This window comes from Manduca sexta, chromosome 11 (genome assembly GCF_014839805.1).
Source record: "Manduca sexta isolate Smith_Timp_Sample1 chromosome 11, JHU_Msex_v1.0, whole genome shotgun sequence".
In the NCBI taxonomy this organism is placed as follows: Eukaryota; Metazoa; Arthropoda; class Insecta; order Lepidoptera; family Sphingidae; genus Manduca; species Manduca sexta.
The window spans coordinates 12833917-12855012 of record NC_051125.1 but is presented as its reverse complement, the minus strand read 5'-3'; the positions used below and the strand labels follow the sequence as shown (position 1 = coordinate 12855012).

The window sequence follows — 21096 nt, the reverse complement described above, 5'->3', positions numbered from 1 at the left end:
GACAATCTTTGACACATTGTCTTCTAATCATTCTAATAAATAATGAATATAAAATACTGACGTATGTAAAATTGTATACATTTACAGCACGTACAGGTTTGACGATCTAGAATTTGGAATAAATCATTATAATTTTATTTATAATCTCATATATTTTCGCACCAAAACCGTTACATTTATAACTGCTATTAAAATAACTGTTAAAAAACTGCTACAATAAGCGTTATAACCCTTTCTACTAGCATACTGCGTTGTGTCATTGTCATTCAATCAGTAACGAAACTTTAATCGATCGATTCACTTGTGAAAAAAAACTGACAGAAACTTAATTAAATTAACATAATAACTGCAGTGAATAACTAAACAGTGTTATTTGTTAAATAATGTGCTTTAGTAATTATAATATTAACAGCGCCATCTAGTCTTGTTTCCGAATATTGCAAATTAGCGCTAATTTCAAAATATTTATATTACGTTCTGTGAACTTAAGACATAATAATTTAAAGGTAATTGAAATATTTTTAACAGATTTAAAATTTAATAACAAAATAATTTTAATTGTGGAAACTATTATTATAAATTGATAAGTATATTTATAAAATTCAATTTTTAATATCTACAATAAATTGAGCCTAATAAAATTTACTTTTTTCCTTTACTAATATTAATATAGTTTCACAATGGTTGCTTCGTCAATACTCTGCTAAATATTTAATATTGACCCGCTCTGCATCAGCGGAGATTATTTTTGTCTAATAATAGACCAGAAGATAGATTTATTGGTTTGATTTTTAACTCGCGGTTTTCAATATTGCGTGCGGTAGTATGCGCCACTTATTTTAGCAGACAGTCGCTTAATCAACAAATTCAGTTCTGCAATGTAAATATTAAAATTGTTTTAGGAGTGAAAATACGAGGTATATTCAAAAAAGTGTGTGTAATTTTTTCCTACAATTGGGTTCTGGACCACCCATAATGGGGTGCGAGCTGACCAAGCTGGCAGCGTCGGAGTTCAACCACGACCTGCTGGATCGTCCGCCACCGCCTGCCGACCCACGATCACCGCTCACCACCAAGCAACAGTACTGCATGCTGGCGTCATGGAAAGGAATCTTCAGACAGATCGAAAAGACCGGAATATTATTGTTTATTAAGTAAGTATTTAGTTTAAACACATATATTATTTTAAAACCACCGTTTGTTTATGTAATGTAAAGGTACAACTAAACTTAAAGCAATAAGAGTTGCCTCATAACCAATGTCAAAATATATTTATTTACTAGCTTTTGCTCGCGGCTTCGCCCGCGTGATAGAGTTTTCCGGGATAAAAGTCCCGCTATATATTTTCCCGGGACAGAAAGTAGCCTATAACCTTCCCAAGGTCAACTAGCTCCTTTCATCCAAATCCGTTCAGTAGTTTTTTCGTGAAAGAGGAACAGACATACATCCATACAGCCATCCTCACAAACTTTCGCATTGATACTATCAGTAGAATTTCGGGAATAACAAATAACTGCTTAAAAAAATCACGAACGATAGTATTTGTATCAACATTCATTAATTCGCTTTTTTTTACTTCGTTGTTTGGTATTTGTTTCATGCATGTTCAGGTTTTTTATCGAATTCCTTCGATACGGTGACGCGCGTGCACCAGCTTATATAAGTAATGGTACCAAAAACAAAGACAATTAATGACAAAAGATTAAGACTGGAGTTTCTTTCTTCTTCGGGTAGTCATACCTTAGGTAGCTAGGGAAAAGTTGGTAGAATATCTAGGCTAGGGCTCATATCGTCCTCATCGGTGTGGATCGTGACGCGTTATCTTTTTATTTCCCCTGTCAGTCTGAACTGGCTTCTTTGATGTCCCTTGTACTTTTATCATTAATGTTAAACCTAATTTAAAATGTCCGAAGTTAAATAGGTTTAAATGTAATTAAGTAACAATAACTATTCCTATAACTTGTTTTGATGTATCATTAGTGGAATTTTGTTCGCTTACGTAATTAAGAAAGATATTATATTTTCATTTATATAAGAATAATCTAGGCAAAAGTAAAAATTACTGTTTTGTTAATGAAGCGACTGAGTGTTAGTCGCTTGTAAGTGGGTGTAATCTAGCAATTTTACCAGTTATAATTTTCAAAAAAACAGTGACATTTGTTATTACGCTTCGTACGTCAATGAAATTTCCCGGATCGGTACAATATTTCAAAACAGACTTTCCGGCGAGAAAGGAAATCCCAAAATCTATTTTTATACCTAGCATAAGATATTTTTATATACTGTTTAATGAATAACATTATAATATACTACATGCGACAACTATAATGTTCAAGTACAAAATGGAAAGCAATCCTGACAATACTAATCGTATTATTAGAATATGAGTATGAGCGAAGTAAATGATTCATATTTTTACGAAACAAAACTTCATTACAATAATATATTTATTTCAAACTTTTCAAATTTTAAACTCGATGAGTCCATAGAATTTTAATGAGTTAGTAACAATTTTTTTATTAATAATATTTATTGAGGAGTACCGATATATGTGTACTACATACTAGATCTGGCGTTCCGTACACTCATTGTGTTCAACTCAACTGTACTGCAATCCGTACACCTGACATTAGTATATCTTCAACATTGACAGCGTATGGTTATGTATGCAGTGGATGTGAATAAAAAATATTAGTCAAATAAGTAAAATTATTTGTTGTTCAAGTGAGTAAATAGGTTATAACAGTGACGTTTTGGTTGCCATTTTAATTCAGATTTTAAATAAATAGTTTATGTGGACGTTCGTCTCTAGAATATACGTTAATGTTGCGGAACGAACATGGAATAACCTACGTCATATTTAATATAATATAAAGAATGAGGATAAGTGACAGAATAATCTCAGTATACACGTAAAGATTTGTGATATTAAAAATCATATTACATTTTAAAGCATTATGTTCGTCTGCGGTTTCGCCCGGTGAGTGTTTCAGACAGGAATGCGGTTTATTTACGGATATACCATTCAAGTGTCTAGTGGCGAATCTAGTGATATTTTTAAGATCAGATATAAAAAAATATACGACGGAACAAGTCGAATGCTAGATATTAAACGCCCCTACTATCCATAAATAGTCGGAACAGCACTCAGAACTTTGAACTACAAAGTTTTGTAAGACAGTGAATAATATGTTTACTTGGAGGTATGAATTATTAACGCCCGAATACTCAAACGCCACTTAAATATTTAAGATGGCCTCACGGATTTAAGCATTCGTTATCTTTGAAATTGGTATACTGAAACGTCACTTATTTCCTAACCTGAAATTTAAGGCGACGAAGGTTTAAGGTCCGCTTATTGATTCAAACGGTATTCACAAACCCTGCTTAAAGTTTGACAGCTATTTAAGGCCGCCTTATATGGCTGTTAATTGAGATTAATTTAAGAGTGCTTGCGACTACTCTCAAATCTTTACGCTAAAATATTTATTGTTGTGTTAGTTGTTATTATATTCTCTTTCGATTTAATAAAATGTCTTTTTCTTCACTATCATCACTGTCTGAAGAAGAATATAGGGTCAATCGAAGAAATCGAGAGATATTAGACACTTTCGAAGAGTATTTAGGTTCATTAATTCAGGAATTGTCCTAAATTATGCTTTTTAATTCAGGAATTGTCATTTCAGCAATGTTCATTCATCATATCGATTTAAACTGGATATTGATCCAGCCTAGCCGGTCATAAAAAGAAATACCAGATATTTATTGCCCTTTGTTTCTTTACCACAGGCACCTATCAAAGGGTCATCTGGGATATTTTTCATGTGTAGGAACCTACGGTACATCATGGTGTACTCATATCATGGCACTAGTTGTGCCTGTGCTTATATCATAGAACTAGTTGTGCCTGTGCCTACCCCTTCTGGGATGATTAGCTTTATTATGTGTGTATGTAACAGTTTTAAGGGAAATAAATTTTATTGAAAGTCAACATGTCTGAATGAAGAAATAATTATTAGAGAAGCAAGAAGAAACTTTATTGTAATTATTATATTTTTTAATTGTAATTCTTATATATCAGAGATATAAACATTACATTACAGACATTTTGCTACACATAGTACATATATATAGAAGATGCTAGCAGAAGTCTATTTCTTGAATAAATTATTGATTGATTGATTGATTATATATATCATACAAGAGAACCCACGGCCTCTCACTTCACAGCCGGCTACTCGCCCTCAGCTCACTGCTTGTGTTCCTCACGAGAGCTGCCAATAAAACAAATATATTTTTAAAAATTATTTAACAAAAAAAAAACATTATCAGCCACATGATATCCATTGCTGAACAAAGGCCTCCCGCAAAAATTTCCAGATTGAATGTCGGAAGCAGCCCGCATCGAGCAATGCCCTTTTTTCTTAAGTCGATGGGCCTCCAAATAAATCCAATACTTACTTTTTCACTATATCCAGCAGTTCTTGTTTTTCTATTTAGGTATCATTTCAACCAATTTTTTGGGTTTTGTTATTTGCAGACTGCATTGATTATATAATTACAAAATAGAAACTTCTGTGGTAAGACACGAAATAAGAATTATGTTGTTAACAAAGAGAAAATAATCACTACGATTTACTTAATTGTTGACGAAAATTTGACAGATACAGAAGTTTTTTTTTCTAAAGTGACTAATGTCAATACTGATCATGCTGCCAAATGGCAAGTATAAATAAGTTGGAATGTATTTACTACATCAATGTTGAGAATTTAATAATTAGAAATCATTTTTAATTAAACTGCGTATTACGTTATTTGATTTTTTTTTATGTTTCATAAATTATGCTGCGTGAAACGACACATAAATATCATTTTATTAAAATTATGTAAACGAAAACAAACTTTTTATAATCTATAGCAAATTAACTGCTCCTCAACTGAGTTTTCCGTAAAATCTTTTAATGTACGTTTGAGAATGCCATTTAAATTAAGTAGCCTGTTAAATTTAAGTAGGCCTCAGACAAGTTGGTTGGTTGAGTAGCGTTTCAGTATTCGGGCGTAAGTCGCATAATATCTTAATCACACGGGTACAAGTTCCTTCCATTTAGAACATAAGAACGCTTGCATGTTTTCATATATGCACAGCAAAAAAAAACATCTGCACCTGCTGGTAAGTGGAATGGGGTCCAACAGAACGTCGACTAACGAGAGATTACTCCTCGGCAGTCGACACAATTATGCCGGCCTGTTGGAACCGGACATACACAGGCTGATCCCGGAACGCGACACATTTGTGGGTCATTATGTCGTGGTTTAACACTTTGTGTACGGTGGTCACTATCTGGGCAGACATAAAATATATCCTACCACCAGGATATTCTCACTTGACAGCAGTACTAGTAAATAGGTTAGCCTATCATAAAGCAATGATTTTTTAAATAAAATTTGTATAAGTATGCGTTGCAAAGAGTATGAAATCAATGAGATAATGTTGTTATTTAGCACATTTATTCCCACTGCTCCGTGCGCGCAATATGATAAATAAGGGGTAGGTACAACTGTTTCTCTACACGTATTAATATACAGGTTCATTTGTCATTATGTTACTAAATATAACCACATACTTATCTTCTTGAAAATAACACTTTACAATAAGTTATTCGAACTGTAACAGTAAAATAAAATAGAGTAAATTTCGATCAATATAAATATCAATAAAAATAACATTTTAATTTTACACACCCCAATACCATTACTACTTACTCTTCAAATACTCTAAGAGAATTCGTCGCAGTGGCAACATCACACTATCAGTCAGAAATACCAAGTGTATTCTGTATTTGCACTGAACTACAAAATAATCAAAAGATCGATATCGGCCAGGAGTTTTGGTTAAAATATTCGTTATTCCTGAATGATTTTTGGCACAATGTTAGAAGAGAGAGTTAGAAGAGAGACGAACTTATGTGGTTTAATTCTTTAACGCAAAAACGTTAAAATGACCCTCAATAGATAGTTGCTATGTGTGATGCGCCTTTATCACCCATTGTAGTGTGTTACAGATATTAAATTAGCCGTGTGTCCGATATCGCAATATCGCGCAGTTTTTGAAAGCCGAGTGCAGTATAGCTTTATCTATACCTTTTTATATAAAATATCATTCCCATTATGTATACATATTCTCGAAATAATTTTGCTATACACGGGCCTTCTCTAGTACTAAGAGGGATTAGGCCTTAGTCCTCTTACCCTAGCCCCGTGGAGATAGAAATAACACATCCTCAAAATTCCTATAGACATCTCGGGTCGCAGGTTTCCTAACGATGTTTTTTTTCCTTCACCTTTAGAAAAAAGTCATGAAAACAAATAGTTTATTACAGCAAAACACATAAAATATTACAGACAAAGAAAATTAAATTTTAAAATAGTATAAAAATGTTTTTGCTGATCACAATATATCTGTGATCTACCTCCTTCGATTTTTTTATTAGGCAAGCATGTATCGAAGACGAGAATACAATTTGTGTTCAGATAGCACTACAAACCTATATTAAAAGGAATAAATTAAAGCAAGTGATAATTCACTAGCCTGTTGCCACTTGCTATTTGCAATATTTTCAAATTACTTAAACTGGATCATAACTACACAGCTTGTCGCGAACTTTAATTAAACACTAACAGCAAGGGAATAAAATTATATCGGACGGAATAATTAAAGCCATTTTGACGAAAGCCTCTCAGACACAGCGTACAAGATGGCGGCCGGCTGAAAAATTTTGTTTTTACTTTGGTATATAAGTATTTTTTTTTATAAGTAATTTACGCGAAAATGAGGCCCTTGTGAGATTGTTCATTTATAGCTACCCATAAACACGATGTTCCTGTTAATGTCTTAGTAATGTTTTAAACACCCACATAGCCTCATTTCTGCGTTAACCAAAGCAGACTGATAGAAATTGATGGCATAAAGTCTCCTTATACATAAAACAACTACATTACAAACCTCTATATAATAACTTATTCTAAGGCAAGAGTTAGTCAATAATAAAATGATTCCTTATTATAGAATCTCGGGAAAGTACGCAGTACGTCATACTCTGTTCATAGCGTACGAACTCTGCAATCGATGTGCAAGTCTGCACGTTTGCAGTCAACGGAATTAATTGTAAGAGCGTTTGTATGCAAATTCTGTTTTCTCATGTAAATAAGAGCGAAACAAAGCTTTGAGTTATACAGATTATTTATCGTTAAATATTTGTGAATTATTGCTTGCTTTACGGTGAAGGAAAACATCGTGAAGAAACCTACATACCTAAGTTTAGGAATTTTGAGGTTATATGAAGTCTATCAATCGGCACTAGGCCAGCGTGATGAACTAAGGCCTAATCCCTTTTAGAAGTAGAGGAGGCCCGTGCCCAACAGTGGGACGGGATATTATTATTATAAACTTTACGTAATCTGATTTATACAATAGAATATCATTGAATCTATGTTTACGAAATAAAGGTTATTTTATAGATTTACTAGCTTTTGCCCGCGGCTCCGCCCGCGTTATAAAGTTTTTCGGGCTAAAGTTTTCCGTTATAAAAGTCACGCTATATATTTTCCCGGGAGCCTATGTTCTTCCCAGGATCTCAAACTGTCTCCATACCAAATTTTATCCTAATACGTTGGGTAGTTTTTAAGTTTAACACGTTCGGGCAGACCGATGCAGCGGGGGACTTTTGTTTTATGATATTTTTGTAGAACTTTTTAAGAGGAACAATCCCGTCATACATTATTGTTGCATAACTTTAACCGTTTACGCAGCGCACGCAACAGAAGCTCTCAAAACTAATAAATTGTCCCCGTTTTTGCATCATGTTTCATTACTGCTCCGCTCCTATTGGTCATAGCGTGACGATATATAACCTATAGCACTCCAGGAACAAAGGGCTATCCAACACAAAAATATTTTTTCAGTTCGAACCGGTAGTTCCTGAGATTAGCGATTACTGCTCCGCTCCTATAGGGCATAGCGTGATGATATATATAGCCTATAGCATTCCAGGAACAAAGGGCTATCCAACACAAAAAGAATTATTCAGTTCAAACTCCTAGTTTCTGAGATTAGCCGTTACTGCTCTGCTCCTATTGGTCATAGCGTGATGATATATAGCCTATAGCACTTCACGAACAAAAGGCTATCCAACGCAAAAAGAATTTTTCAGTTTGGACCGGTAGTTCCTGAGATTAGCCATTACTGCTCCGCTCCTATTGGGTATAGCGTGATGATATATAGCCTATAGCACTCCACGAACAAAGGGCTATCCAACGCAAAAAGAATTTTTCAGTTCGGACCGATAGTTCCTGAGATTAGGCATTACTGCTCCGCTCCTATTGGGTATAGCGTGATGATATATAGCCTATAGCACTCCACGAACATAGGGCTATCCAACTCAAAAAGAATTTTTCAGTTTGGACCAGTAGTTCCTGAGATTAGCGCGTTCAAACAAACAAACAAACAAACAAACAAACAAACTCTTCAGCTTTATATAATAGTATAGATATAGATATATGCGCAACTAAGACCGAAAAGGCATTCTAGTTGTTTGGTATGTTTGTTAACATTAGAAATTTTGGATCTTCCACATAGCTGAACCAATATTGATGGATTGCCTTACAGGGTCCTCTGTTATGTAATTGACTACACTATACCAATGTAACAGCTTGTTATTAAAAATAATTGTGGTCTGCAATAAGTTCAAATTGGAACTTAATTAGCTTGTAATGGAATTTAAAAAAATAGTCTGGGCTACATTTTATCACGGAAAAATTATATGTTCTTTGATAAATGGGACTACATACATGATACTTAGGATCATCTGTATCATACAAAGTATAATTGTGGCCAAGGGTCCGTACAATCAGATTCCTGTCGGCTTCCCTATATTTTTATATTTATTTTAATGGGTTCACAAACAATTGTTACACTAATCAAAATACATTTGCAGTTATTTTACTAAGTGTACAATATAAAAGAATTATATAAATTAATTTATGTAGAATGTAATTATCGTTAAAACAATTTGCAAACTGCATTCACGCATATTAGTACCTATATGTTACGTCGGGTTCCCCTTCGGAAAATTTCACCTTTCGCCACTGAAGTGTACTGATATTTACTGTGGAATATTTGAATAAATACAGTGAATGCTTTAGGTAATTGGGTAGGTATTATAAACAATAATATATAACTAAAATCTGTTTTACGTACTCCGTCAAATTCTTGAAATATGTTATTATTTTAACCATTTACATAACGATCTATGTTGTTAATCGCAATTAAAATGCCATTCTAAATACATTACAAATATTACTATTTCAACAATGTTTTATTTATTTACGTTTAACCTCTATCACCTGCAAGATACGCACACGGTATACACATAAGTGTGTATTTACGTCGGCTACAAAAGTAGCTGAACAAATTAAAAACTTCAAAACGCTAGAACACATTTACTTCAATCTATATATTCTTTTTACTTTATTTAAAAGAGAGTAAAGCCCTGTGAAGTTTATTTCAGTAAGGAGGCGATTTGAATTTTTTAATGTGTGTCGCTATTTTTGTTTCTGACTGTAAACACACTTTACACTTACTACTTTTATCTTCGAAGGGATAGGCAGCAGCGCAACTCGCCCTTCCATTTTTCTCCGTGTATATTCTGAAGCATATTATAGGGGGAGGGGCGAAAATTGATAGGAATGCCTACAACGTTTCGAGTATTCGTTTTGGGTATTGGACCCCGCAGTCAACACCAGGGGATACCTGTGAATGGGATACTAGAATCCCCCGGCCTAGTGACTGTAAGACCCTGGAGGAAAGTTGGGAGGGGATAACTGAGAAGGAAGTGTGAGGGAAGGATAAGGAAACCTATTAGGATGGGAGGAGGGGAGAAGGTCTGGAAATGTTTGCGAGTCCTCATAGGCCTCAATGTTATTTGGCAACCATGATACATACTTAACTGTGCCTAGGGCCGCGACAAATATACCCGTGCATGGGCGTGCATTCGGTGTGGAGACAGAGCGCATAAGTATTGCCTCGGGGGGCGTGGGGGGAGGCTTAGTTTGACAGCATCCCATCTGATGACGCACTTGAGAGCGTCACTAAGTTACATTTATTATTACGGCCTGTAGAATTCGTTGGTGCGTTTGTTTGTTGATCTACAATTATGCGTGCTATGGTTGATGTTGTCGAAGTTTCTATTGCTTATGAAAACTAATAAGTGGGTCTATAACACAAGAATAGTCATGGCAAATGAAAGTAATAAAGGAAAGGAAGGATTAATATGTGGCTCTAGAAATCTTCTGTATCAAGATGTAAGCACTTATTTAATGTTTATGAGTGCCCACAAAAGAAATTTTTATTTCAATGGTGTGTACCAACTATTAATTTGTACTTACTTATTTTGTAGGTCATTGACATGTTAGAGTGCGTTTGTGTGGGTAATAAACACACACTAGTAAAAAAGGAATTTATAGTTGTATTTACCTATTTGTTTATGCTCGCGTCATGCTCTCTATTTCCAGTAACCGATGGCCTATAATGTCCAGAACGCTTGACTCACTCACCAAGGAAATGCCGATGGTAAGACATGAATGCCTTTCTCAAAACAAGCGAAATGATTCAGCAAAACCGTAACGTTAAAAATAAATTGTAATATATGTTAACAACGAAAAAAATGGTGAGCCGAAACAACGCGCGTTTAGCAGAAATGCGCGTAAACCGCCCGTGTAAACACACACTTAATCCACTTAGCTAGTGTGTGCGGACGATAAATATTCCTCCATAAGCGTGCGGTTTTGTGGTTAATTTCCTCTGAAATAAATCTTAGATTCTATTGGACAATATTTTACAGAAGGGTAATAAATTTGGTATTGAGACTCAAAATGTAGTATACGGATTGTGTGTAGAAGAACAAAGCTGTAGCGTGTTTTTAAGTCGGTATGACTGAGATATCGCTGTTTCGTATGTGATAACTGGTATCTTTACTAATGCTTCAAGAGTTAAGTATTGAAATAAAACTATTTACGGATTTTATCGCGGTAATTATTATTTACTCCCGACGTTTCGGCGCCTTTGCAGCTTTCATGGTTACTGGGCGAACTGTGAATAGTTTAATTTCAATTTTTAACATTCGCGTAAACATAAGAAATCATTAATCGTACTTTAAAAATCCAATTAGGTACATTACAACTTAAATTATACCTAATTTATATAGTAAATGTTTCAAAAATATTTCATCTGCTATGTTTTCAATACTTTTTCATTACACTAAGTGTATTACTTCTAGTAGTTTTGTAGCAATAAATCTGAAGTGTAGTTAACCAGCTCCAACATATTAAGGTCAACATTTTTAACGTGGGTTTTTCATTTATTTTTAACCTATAACTGTTTTCTTACTCGGCGGTCTAATTTTGTCAAAGATTCACGATGCGGCGGCTTGAGTCAACAAACGCGCCTTTGATCTGCCGAACAGCTGAAATATTACCTTTAATGATCGTTTGTTTTAATATTCAACATTTTTGATGGAAATAATCTAATTCTTGAAAAAATCATATACTAACTTATGCTCGCAATTCTACTCGCGTATAAATGTTATAATAATAATATCAGCCCTGTATTATATACTGTCCCACTGCTGAGCACGGGCCTCTTCTACTACTGAGAGGGATTAGGCATTAGTTTACCACGCTGGCCTAGTGCGGATTGGTAGACCTCACACACCTTCGAAATTCCTATAGAGAACTTCTCAGGTGTGCAGGTTTCCTCACGATGTTTTCCTTCGCCATTAAAGCGAACGATAATTCACAAAGAATACACACATTATTTTCTAAAAGTCAGAGGTATGTGCCCTTGGGATTTGAACCTGCGGACATTCATCTTGGCAGTCCGTTCCACACCCAACTAGGCTATCGCAGCTTTTTAGTTCAGTATAAATGTTATTCGGGAATAAATCTATTCTCTGCACCACCCTAAGGTTGATTGGTAGAGAATGCTTATGCTATTAAGTCCGCCTGTTTATTTTGTATATGATGAGCTAAATAAATAAATGTCCCACAGTTTATTTGAGCCTTTATCAATCGTATATTGTTAGAATATCTACAATACTAATTTTATTGTAACTAATAAAACTCATACCAACCGTGGATCACCTTTATGTTTCAACTGTGTGCAACGAATACATCATGAACCCCCTTTTCATAAGTAATTGTTATTTTTCCACTATTTCAGAGACGAAATAACCAGGTTTTACGTAGGTATAAGATTCACCATTATTATGTCAGCTCTGAGAGTATTGTTTTCAGACCAAACGGTAGACTGTTGGGAAAATGCTTTGTTCTGTGCTATTTAGAAAAGTTTGGGGCCCAAAGACACTAACAAAGTGTCTAAATATTATAGTGTAAGAGGTCAGTGTCCAGCAACAAGACTGTATATTTATTTAATTAATACAGAGTCGATGATTATATTTGTTTTTAATTATATTAAATTAAAGTCAAGATATTGTATAGGTCCAAAGATGTCAATATTTACAAGTTTGTTTACCTGCTCCTACCTTCCGGTTATATTTGTTAATTATTAAGTTTCGTCATGGGTTTAACTTTTAGTTTTGTTATTCTATGTCACGTGATAATTCTGGTATTGACTCCAAAATCATCATTCAATCATATCGCCGGCAGAATTCAAATTTACGAATATTTAGGCTAATTATAATTAAAAGCTATTACAATAAAATATGAAATATATTGTATCTATAAAGTAAAGTATGCTCAATCAATAATTATACAGTATTTATTACATACAGATAAATTGCAATATTTTATTTTCAAATAATATAAAGGCATTTTTTATCTGTTGATTATTAACAAGAACCGAAACGCGACGTCCATGATTGAGACGCGTTTGATGTCACATTTTACATTTTACGTAAAATTTTCCGTCGATCGACGTGGTATACTTTGTTTTCATTAATAAATATGGCGTCACAACTCAAATGTCACGTGACCGGACATTTGCGCGATATTCCAAATCAAGAAAATAAAATTTGTTACTTTTATTTATTTATTTATTTAAGAACCTCCAACGAAGTATATATTAAATGTAGCATTTTTACAATTAACAATGTGACGTGCTTCTTCAATTATAGGAGACCACAGCATGCAAATTTATATATTGGTACACCGGCAAAAATTTAATATTTGTTATTAATATTACTTAGACATATAAGAATTTATAAAAGTTATAGTAATTTGTATAATATTATACCCATTAAGGTATTTCGAGAAAAAGATAATTACGTGTCAAGGGTATAAAATAAGCGTGTGTAATTTGTAAAATACTTTTCCGAAAACTGTCAACTCGCTAATTATGGCGTCTCTCGCTCACAAATTAATGTTTTCCTGCTATTCGATAGCGGGCGATTGATCACAAAGTATGTAATTTGCATACGGACAGAGTTTTCGATTATTTTATAGCCATAAATCACCGTCAAAACGGAACCTTAATAAATTAGTTAAGTCTCCACTACCAATCTCGACTGCCTCGGTGGCGTAGTTGTACTGCATGCGCGGTACGGCAACGCTCTGAGGTCCTGGGTTCCAATCCCGGGTCGGGCAAAGTGATATTTGGGTTTTTTTGCTCAATACCAGCCCGGCGTCTGTAATTTGTGCCCGATATGGCGATAGGTTCGCCCTCTATCACATCCTGGGACGGAACACACTTGGCGAAAAGTAGGTGCCCTGGTTGCACCTCTACATACCCCTTCGGGGATAAATTCGTGATGGTGTGTGCGTGTGTCCACTAACAATAAATCCTCGCCATGGATAGTTTAATTGGAATATTGCAGTAAACAACTTAATTCTAATTTGCGCGTAAAAGTGATCTGTTCATATTTTACTTAGTAAAAAAGAGTTGAAATATTTAAACTGCATTACAAACGCATTAAAATTAGAAAATTTGGGATGAAAACGCTACCAAATAAAAAATGTGGTAAGCTATACTAAATCGCATTTAATGTTATATTCAAGTATATAAATACTTTAAGACTTTGAGCCTACCTCACAAGTTTTAGGTAAATTATATTTAAGAGTTATCGTATTAAACAGCTAATGTAGACAGTATTTATTTATTAAGTACCATTTATTTAGAAGCATAAATTAGTCTGACTTTTGTATTTAGTTGGCTTATAAATACTCAGGAGTTGTGAAACAGTCCCATAGTATTTTGTCCTGCTTTACGAATTTCTATTTGAGTTCGTGCGAAACAAATTAATATTATAAGCAACGCACAAATTTTAAGCGGTCATTACTTGACCCGTTTCAGTGCTGACAGTTTAGGGTCACACCCCCCGGGCCATATCCTCACTCCGCCCTTGCTCGATGCTACCCCATTACCGGAAACAGTTGATGCGTAAACGTCCAATTCAATCGGTACGTCATTTTATATAAAATATATTCCTTGTTCATAATTGAGTAAATCAAATCCAATCCAACATTTAGACAAGGTCAGAAAGGAAAAGTAATTACACTGGACAATTTCCAAATTGGGCAACACTTATATTTAATTTGTTACAATTTACCTAAGATTATATCTGCCAAAGGGAATTAACGTAAAGTGACCGGTCATAAAAATCCGGCCCAAATCCACATTGGATAGAATAAGCAGAACACAGCAATATAATTAATTACAAAGGAACGTAGTAATAAATATATATACTTATGCGTTTGGCCTACAGCCCACTTGTTCTTCTTTGGATACGTCCCTTGTTTTCTTAAGAACGAAGGTCGTGGTTGGTTTCCTTAGTCTTGAACCTACATGGCTTAACCGTCTTACAAGTGTTTAACACGAGGACTCAGATTTTAAAAATCTTGTATATTATTTTTTACAAAAGTATGACTAACGATGTGGTGGGTCTGCTAATGGTAAATAAGGATGAGCTAATCTTAACGAATAGGAATGGGGATTAAGAAGAAGTATTTATTGAATTTCGATATTACACTGATCAAAATGTGCCATGTTGTGCTGGTTACAGTCAGATAGTTACGTTTCTAGTTGGGATTTTCACAGTGCAAATAAATAACAGCTTAGTTCTATCACGCTATTTCCTAAGATTTAATGAGAAACTTTGTGAAGGTGTTTTACATCTGGAAGAAAGGATGCTTTTAGAAGTTAAGGCATAAACTGGTTCAAAGGATTTCTATGGAAATTGACATATTTCCAAATTGAGCTGAATGAATAAGTATAATTTTATATATTATTAAAGTATTAAGACTCTTTTTATACTAGAGAAGTGCACGTAGCGCCTTTTTTATCCAAGAAAATGCTTTAGTCGAGAATGCGTGCAAAAAGTAGCTTATTAACGTTCCGGTATCAGCCTGTATATATCCGGTTCAACAGGCCAGCATAATTATATCGACTACCGAGAGGTAATCATCTCTTGTCAGTCGCCATTCTATTGGACTCCACTACACTTACCATCAAGTTCAGTGGGATTACTTTACCGTGGCCGTATAAGAAAGTAAATCAAAGATTTTATATCTACTGTAACCATTAGGTTCCTATAAAACGTTCTTTGTATTCAAGTTTTTCATTAGTATTCTCACTAATATTATTATATAGTATTCTTTCTTCTTCTTTCTCAAAATTTTATAACTCAACTACGACCTAAAAATGTTTTGTAAACAAGATATAGTACAGTTACTGTGCAATGCCCTCGCCATCGGGCGAAGAACGCGTCATTCACTTGTTCAAATGTATCAAGTCTTACATAGTAACACAAAGAATTAATTAACATAAAAATGTTGGGCCTTGCTGAAGCTATGACGGCATACTTCCAAATGTCGAGTACAATGGTGTTCCGACGATTGTCTGCCCATAAGTGGGCAGTGGACATACGTGACGCGCTGGCAAATGACGCCAGTCTTGCAATACGATATACTTACTAAACTGTCAAAGAATACAAGGAGTCAAGGCTTAACACTGCTACTCGTGATAGTCACCATCTTAAATGGATGTCTTATTACCGATATTGTAGGTACCACCCGAGCCTTATCGATTTTGTAAAATAAAGGTCAAATAGTTTGGCTGGAATGAATCGAAACTTTTTCCTTATCTATTTACATAACATAACATAACATCACGCATTTTATCCCCGAAGGGGTATGCAGAGGCGCAACTAGGGCACCCACTTTTCGCCAAGTATGTTCCGTCCCATGATGTGATAGGGGGCGTGCCTATCGCCATATCGGGCACAAATTCCAGACTCCGGGCTGATACTGAGCAGAAAAACCCAAATATCACTTTGCCCGACCCGGGATATTTATTTACATAAAGTTGTTATATGTCAATACCACTCTACGATTAAAACTATATCATAAATTTGCTTCCCATACAAATAAATTATCGACCTTGTTTTCCCTGATTGATTTATACTATTGGATTTTATTATTTAATATACTTTGTGAGTAAGAATGAAAAGTAAAATATAATAATAGAAACCATCAAAAACTACATGCCAGTAGGCCGTCTACAAATTAATATCATTCTGTAATCGAACGATAGTAGAAAACTAAAAATAATTATATTCAACGAGGACCTAAACATGCCTACTTTATAAGGTACTCGATCAAATTGCCAGTTACTATAATATATGGGCATAAGTACTACAAATATAACAATTTATTGAATCATATTTACCATAAGAACACGCCCTTACACTAACTACTCAAGCATTTCGAGGTATCTTAAAAACAAGCGCCATCTAATAAGGCGTAAGACATTCTAAACATCAATAAAAGACCCTTACGGATTCTCTGTGAAGAAACTAATTTTGTTAGTCCGCCGGCCGTCCCTACCCACGCGTTGATCTTTTATTCCCGCACAAAGCTACTGAACTCATTCATTTTCTGTAATTTCCTGTAAGAAACCATTTTCTTTATTTACTACTGGGTTTCGTTCATCTTCGCTCTGTGGTTATTGTTAAAACCCTTTTTGCATTTGTCGCAAATAAGCTGGTTCTCTGTGGTATTCTAGAAAGGTTGGTCGTGAGACAGGTGGATGGCTTTGAAGACTCCACCAAATGCGATGTATGCTTCAAAAAGTGAAACGAGGGCATGTACAAGAATAAAGCAGTTTAGTGAAATATCTAGAACATTATCGGTGCTTCGAAAATATAATAAAGCTGCAAATAACTTGATGTAGTTTTTTACGATACTACCAAAATTAATACTGCCATATATTTTTGTTCTAGTATTTTAGACGTAAAAGTAGGTGCGATGAAGTTGGTTGTACTCAGTTTTTAAAAATGTTTCGTTCTGCCTCTAAAAGTGGTCCTTCACGCCAACAGCATAGGAGCAAAAAAATAAAACGTAAGAATCATGACTGGTGAACAGCGACTTTTTAATAACCACGTCGAGAAATTATAAATTATATATTATAGTCTGCTTGGCGATAAATGATCATATTACCCTAGAATAGAAAAAGGTATAGGACTTGCTGCCTAAAGTAAATATGGCTGCTGTCTTCTCAAAAATAAATCCTAGGCCTTTCGCTCATAAATATAAATCTATACCAGTATATTTCACGAAAAACACTTGAAGACTAAAGTACTGTCGATTTCCAGATTATTCGAAGAGAACGAGGAATTGCTACACTTGTTCGACAAGTTCAGTGAGCTACGCACCATAGAAGACCAGGCACAATCTGAAGAGTTAGCAGAACATGCAACTAAAGTGATGCACACGCTGGACGAGGGCATCAAGGGTCTGGGCGACGTGGACAGTTTCTTCGCTTACATCAGGCATGTCGGTGCCACGCACCACCAGGTGCCGGGCTTCAAGGCAGAGAATTTTTGGGTAAGGTTGTTGTTGACTATCTTGAAGTTACGAATTTGCTGGTGATAGGCTAGTCACATCCACACCGATAGCGGCCATCGCTATTTTATTCTATTGATTGTACATAAGGTGTAAAACCGGCCATAAAGGTCTACGTAAATGTGTCGCGTTTCGAGATCAGCCTGTGTTTAATGAGTTTCAAAACTGACTGTATTCACTGAGAAAGAATCTCTTTTCAGTCGACACTCTATCTCTACCCACTATTAAATTAGGTTGCGTCACTTTGGCATGCTTGATTAAAAAATACTTTAACCACAAACCTCCTTTTTGAAATATAAACATAGACAAAGCCGTTTGTTAAAGGTTATCAAATAGCAAACATAGTTTTTAAAGTAGATATCTATACTATTATATAAAGCTGAAGAGTTTGTTTGTTTGTTTGTTTGAACGCGCTAATCTCAGGAACTACCGGTCTAAACCGAAAAATTCTTTTTGCGTTGTATAGCCCTTTGTTCGTGGAGTGCTATAGGCTATATATCATCACGCTATACCCAATAGGGGCGGATCAGTAATGGCTAATCTCAGGAACTACTGGTTCAAACTGAAAAATTCTTTTTGCGTTGGATAGCTCTTTGTTCGTGGAGTGCTAAAGGCTATATATCATCACGCTATACCCAATAGGAGCGGAGCAGTAACGGCTAATCTCAGGAACTACCGGTCCAAACTGAAAAAATCTTTTTGCGTTGGATAGCCCTTTGTTCGTGGAATGCTATAAGCTATATATCATCACGCTATATTCAATAGGAGCGGAGCAGTAATGGCTAATCTCAGGAACTACCGATTCGAACTGAAAAATTCTTTTTGGGTTGAATAGTCCTTTGTTTGTGGAGTGCTTAAAGTCATATATCATCACGCTATGACCAATAGGAGCGGAGCAGTAATGGCTAATCTCCGGAACTACCGATTTCAACTGAAAAAATCGTTTTGTGTTGGATAGCCCTTTATTTGTGGACCGCTATAAGCTATATATCATCACGCTATGACCAATAGAAGCGGAGCAGTAATGGCTAATCTCAGGAACTACCGGTTTGAACTGAAAAAATCTTTTTGTGTTGGATAGCCCTTTATTCCTGGAGTGCTATAGGCTATATATCATCACGCTATGACCAATAGGAGCGGAGCAGTAATGAAACATGTTACAAAAACGGGGAAAATTATAAGTTTTGAGAGCTTCCGTTGCCTGCACTGCGTAAACGGTTAAAGTTATGCAATAATGATGTATGACGGGATTGTTCCACTTTAAAAGTTCTAAAACATATTTTATAAAACAAAGTCCCCCGCTGCATCTGTCTGTCTGAACGTGTTAAACTCAAAAACTACCCAACGTATTAAAATGAAATTTGGTATGGAGACAGTTTGAGACCCTGGGAAGAACATAGGCTCCCGGGAAACTACTACTTTTATAACGGGAAACTTTAGCCTGAAAAACTTTATAACGCGGGCGGAGCCGCGGGCAAAAGCTAGTCTTTCATAACACTAAATTGCAAATATTTTTTTCGTTTCAGAAAATCGAACAGCCGTTCCTCCAGGCAGCCAAAACTACGCTAGGCGACAGATACACTCCAAACATAGAAAACATATACAAACTAACCATTAGATTCATATTAGAGAACCTCGTCAAAGGCTACGAAGACTCGGCAGGAAAAGAGAATGGGGATACACAAACTTGACACGAAGTGGAAAACAATAAACATATAACGAATGACTTGAATTTTATTTTAAGTTAGGTCGATTATGCTTTGTGAAAATTATTTCCATTTTCCAAACTATAGTCAGCCTCATATGAGTGTATTGTAGGATAGTATAAATAGATGCTAATTAATATTGCTCTGAAGTGCAATATTAGCCAAGACATTATCAATTTACAGTCAGCATTTTAATATGCTATTTTATAAACAGATATTAACAGCATCTCAAATGATATCTTAAGTCAAAGCATACGACGGATTTGGACAGCCGAATTTTATTTACATTTTGTTTATAAACCTCACCGACTCAACGGACAGGCGCTTAAATGTCAGCTTAAGTATTTTTTATTAAATACATACAATGTCTTAAATGATAACAAAACGTTTTCCTTTCAACAGACATACGTTTGAGGCTGACCGTACTGAAGGAAGAGTTATCTCTTATAATTTCCAAAGGTTTAAGATACTAGTGTCAAATCAATACATCCACGCAAATTCCTTATGACAGCTAGAGTTTTGTTATAAATTTAATATTATGACATTGTTTGAAAATTATACAAATACTGCAATCATTTTTATAGAAAGTATGCTCCCTGAAGATTTTACTCCCCCAATTTATTACGCTTCCAAACTGCAAATATGTAATATACAACATTTAGGTATTACTTTACATTTTATTATGAAATTTAGGAATAATTAAACACTGCTCACGAATACAAAGTTATGAGTTATAGTTTTTGGATAAATTGAATTGCACATATCACATAGTTCCATGTCCTTTTAAGTTAAAATATCCAATAATCATAGAAGATAAATAAGAAACCATGAATTATTCTCTTTTCTAATTATTACCCACATGAAATTTTCAAATAAAATTTTTCTAACAATGATAAAATCAACTCGGAACGCTGTAATAGTGAGCCAGCGAAATGTAGCTTTAGTATATTATCATATATCACTTCACAATATTGTCTGGGCTATGGGAGCGTACTGTACACAAATAATATTAAATTCTTAAAATAATATTTAAGACTTTATAGTTTTTCATTTAGTTAAGATTTTTAAAAATTAAAAAATAATAAAAATACTGTACATTTGATACATAATATATCTGATGACTGGTTTCTATGTTATACATATACGTAGAACTTAATTATTCAGTAATTAAATATTGTTGCCTATTATTGTTGTTTTTTTACTCAAAAAACAATGAAAAAGTCACACATAAATCTAAGATCACCTTTAGATAAATGTATAGTACTCGGCAGTAGTTTACATCGATGTTAAGAAGAGATAGTACTCGCCAATACAACTCAAACAATACAGCAGACCCGGCGAAATATCTTAACAATAACATACAAAATATAGGTTTATTTTGTTTATAATATAGTCAATCCAGTTACCTTACGCAAACGCTTTTCGGAACTCGAAATAGCGTGTACTTGTACAATATTGTCATGTTTTTTAATCACAATAG

General features: G+C 34.7%; 1 protein-coding gene across 1 annotated transcript; it reads left to right on the top strand.

Annotated features, from left to right (window-relative positions):
* The first annotated feature begins 276 nt into the window (after nucleotides 1-276).
* On the top strand, nucleotides 277-20803 carry LOC115445877 (neuroglobin). Its single transcript, XM_030172358.2, has 4 exons — nucleotides 277-506; nucleotides 903-1154; nucleotides 17661-17892; nucleotides 19437-20803. Exons 2-4 carry the CDS (start codon nucleotides 976-978, stop codon nucleotides 19599-19601), a joined length of 576 nt encoding a protein of 191 aa, XP_030028218.1. The 5' UTR covers nucleotides 277-506; nucleotides 903-975; the 3' UTR covers nucleotides 19602-20803.
* Nucleotides 20804-21096: the final 293 nt, after the last annotated feature.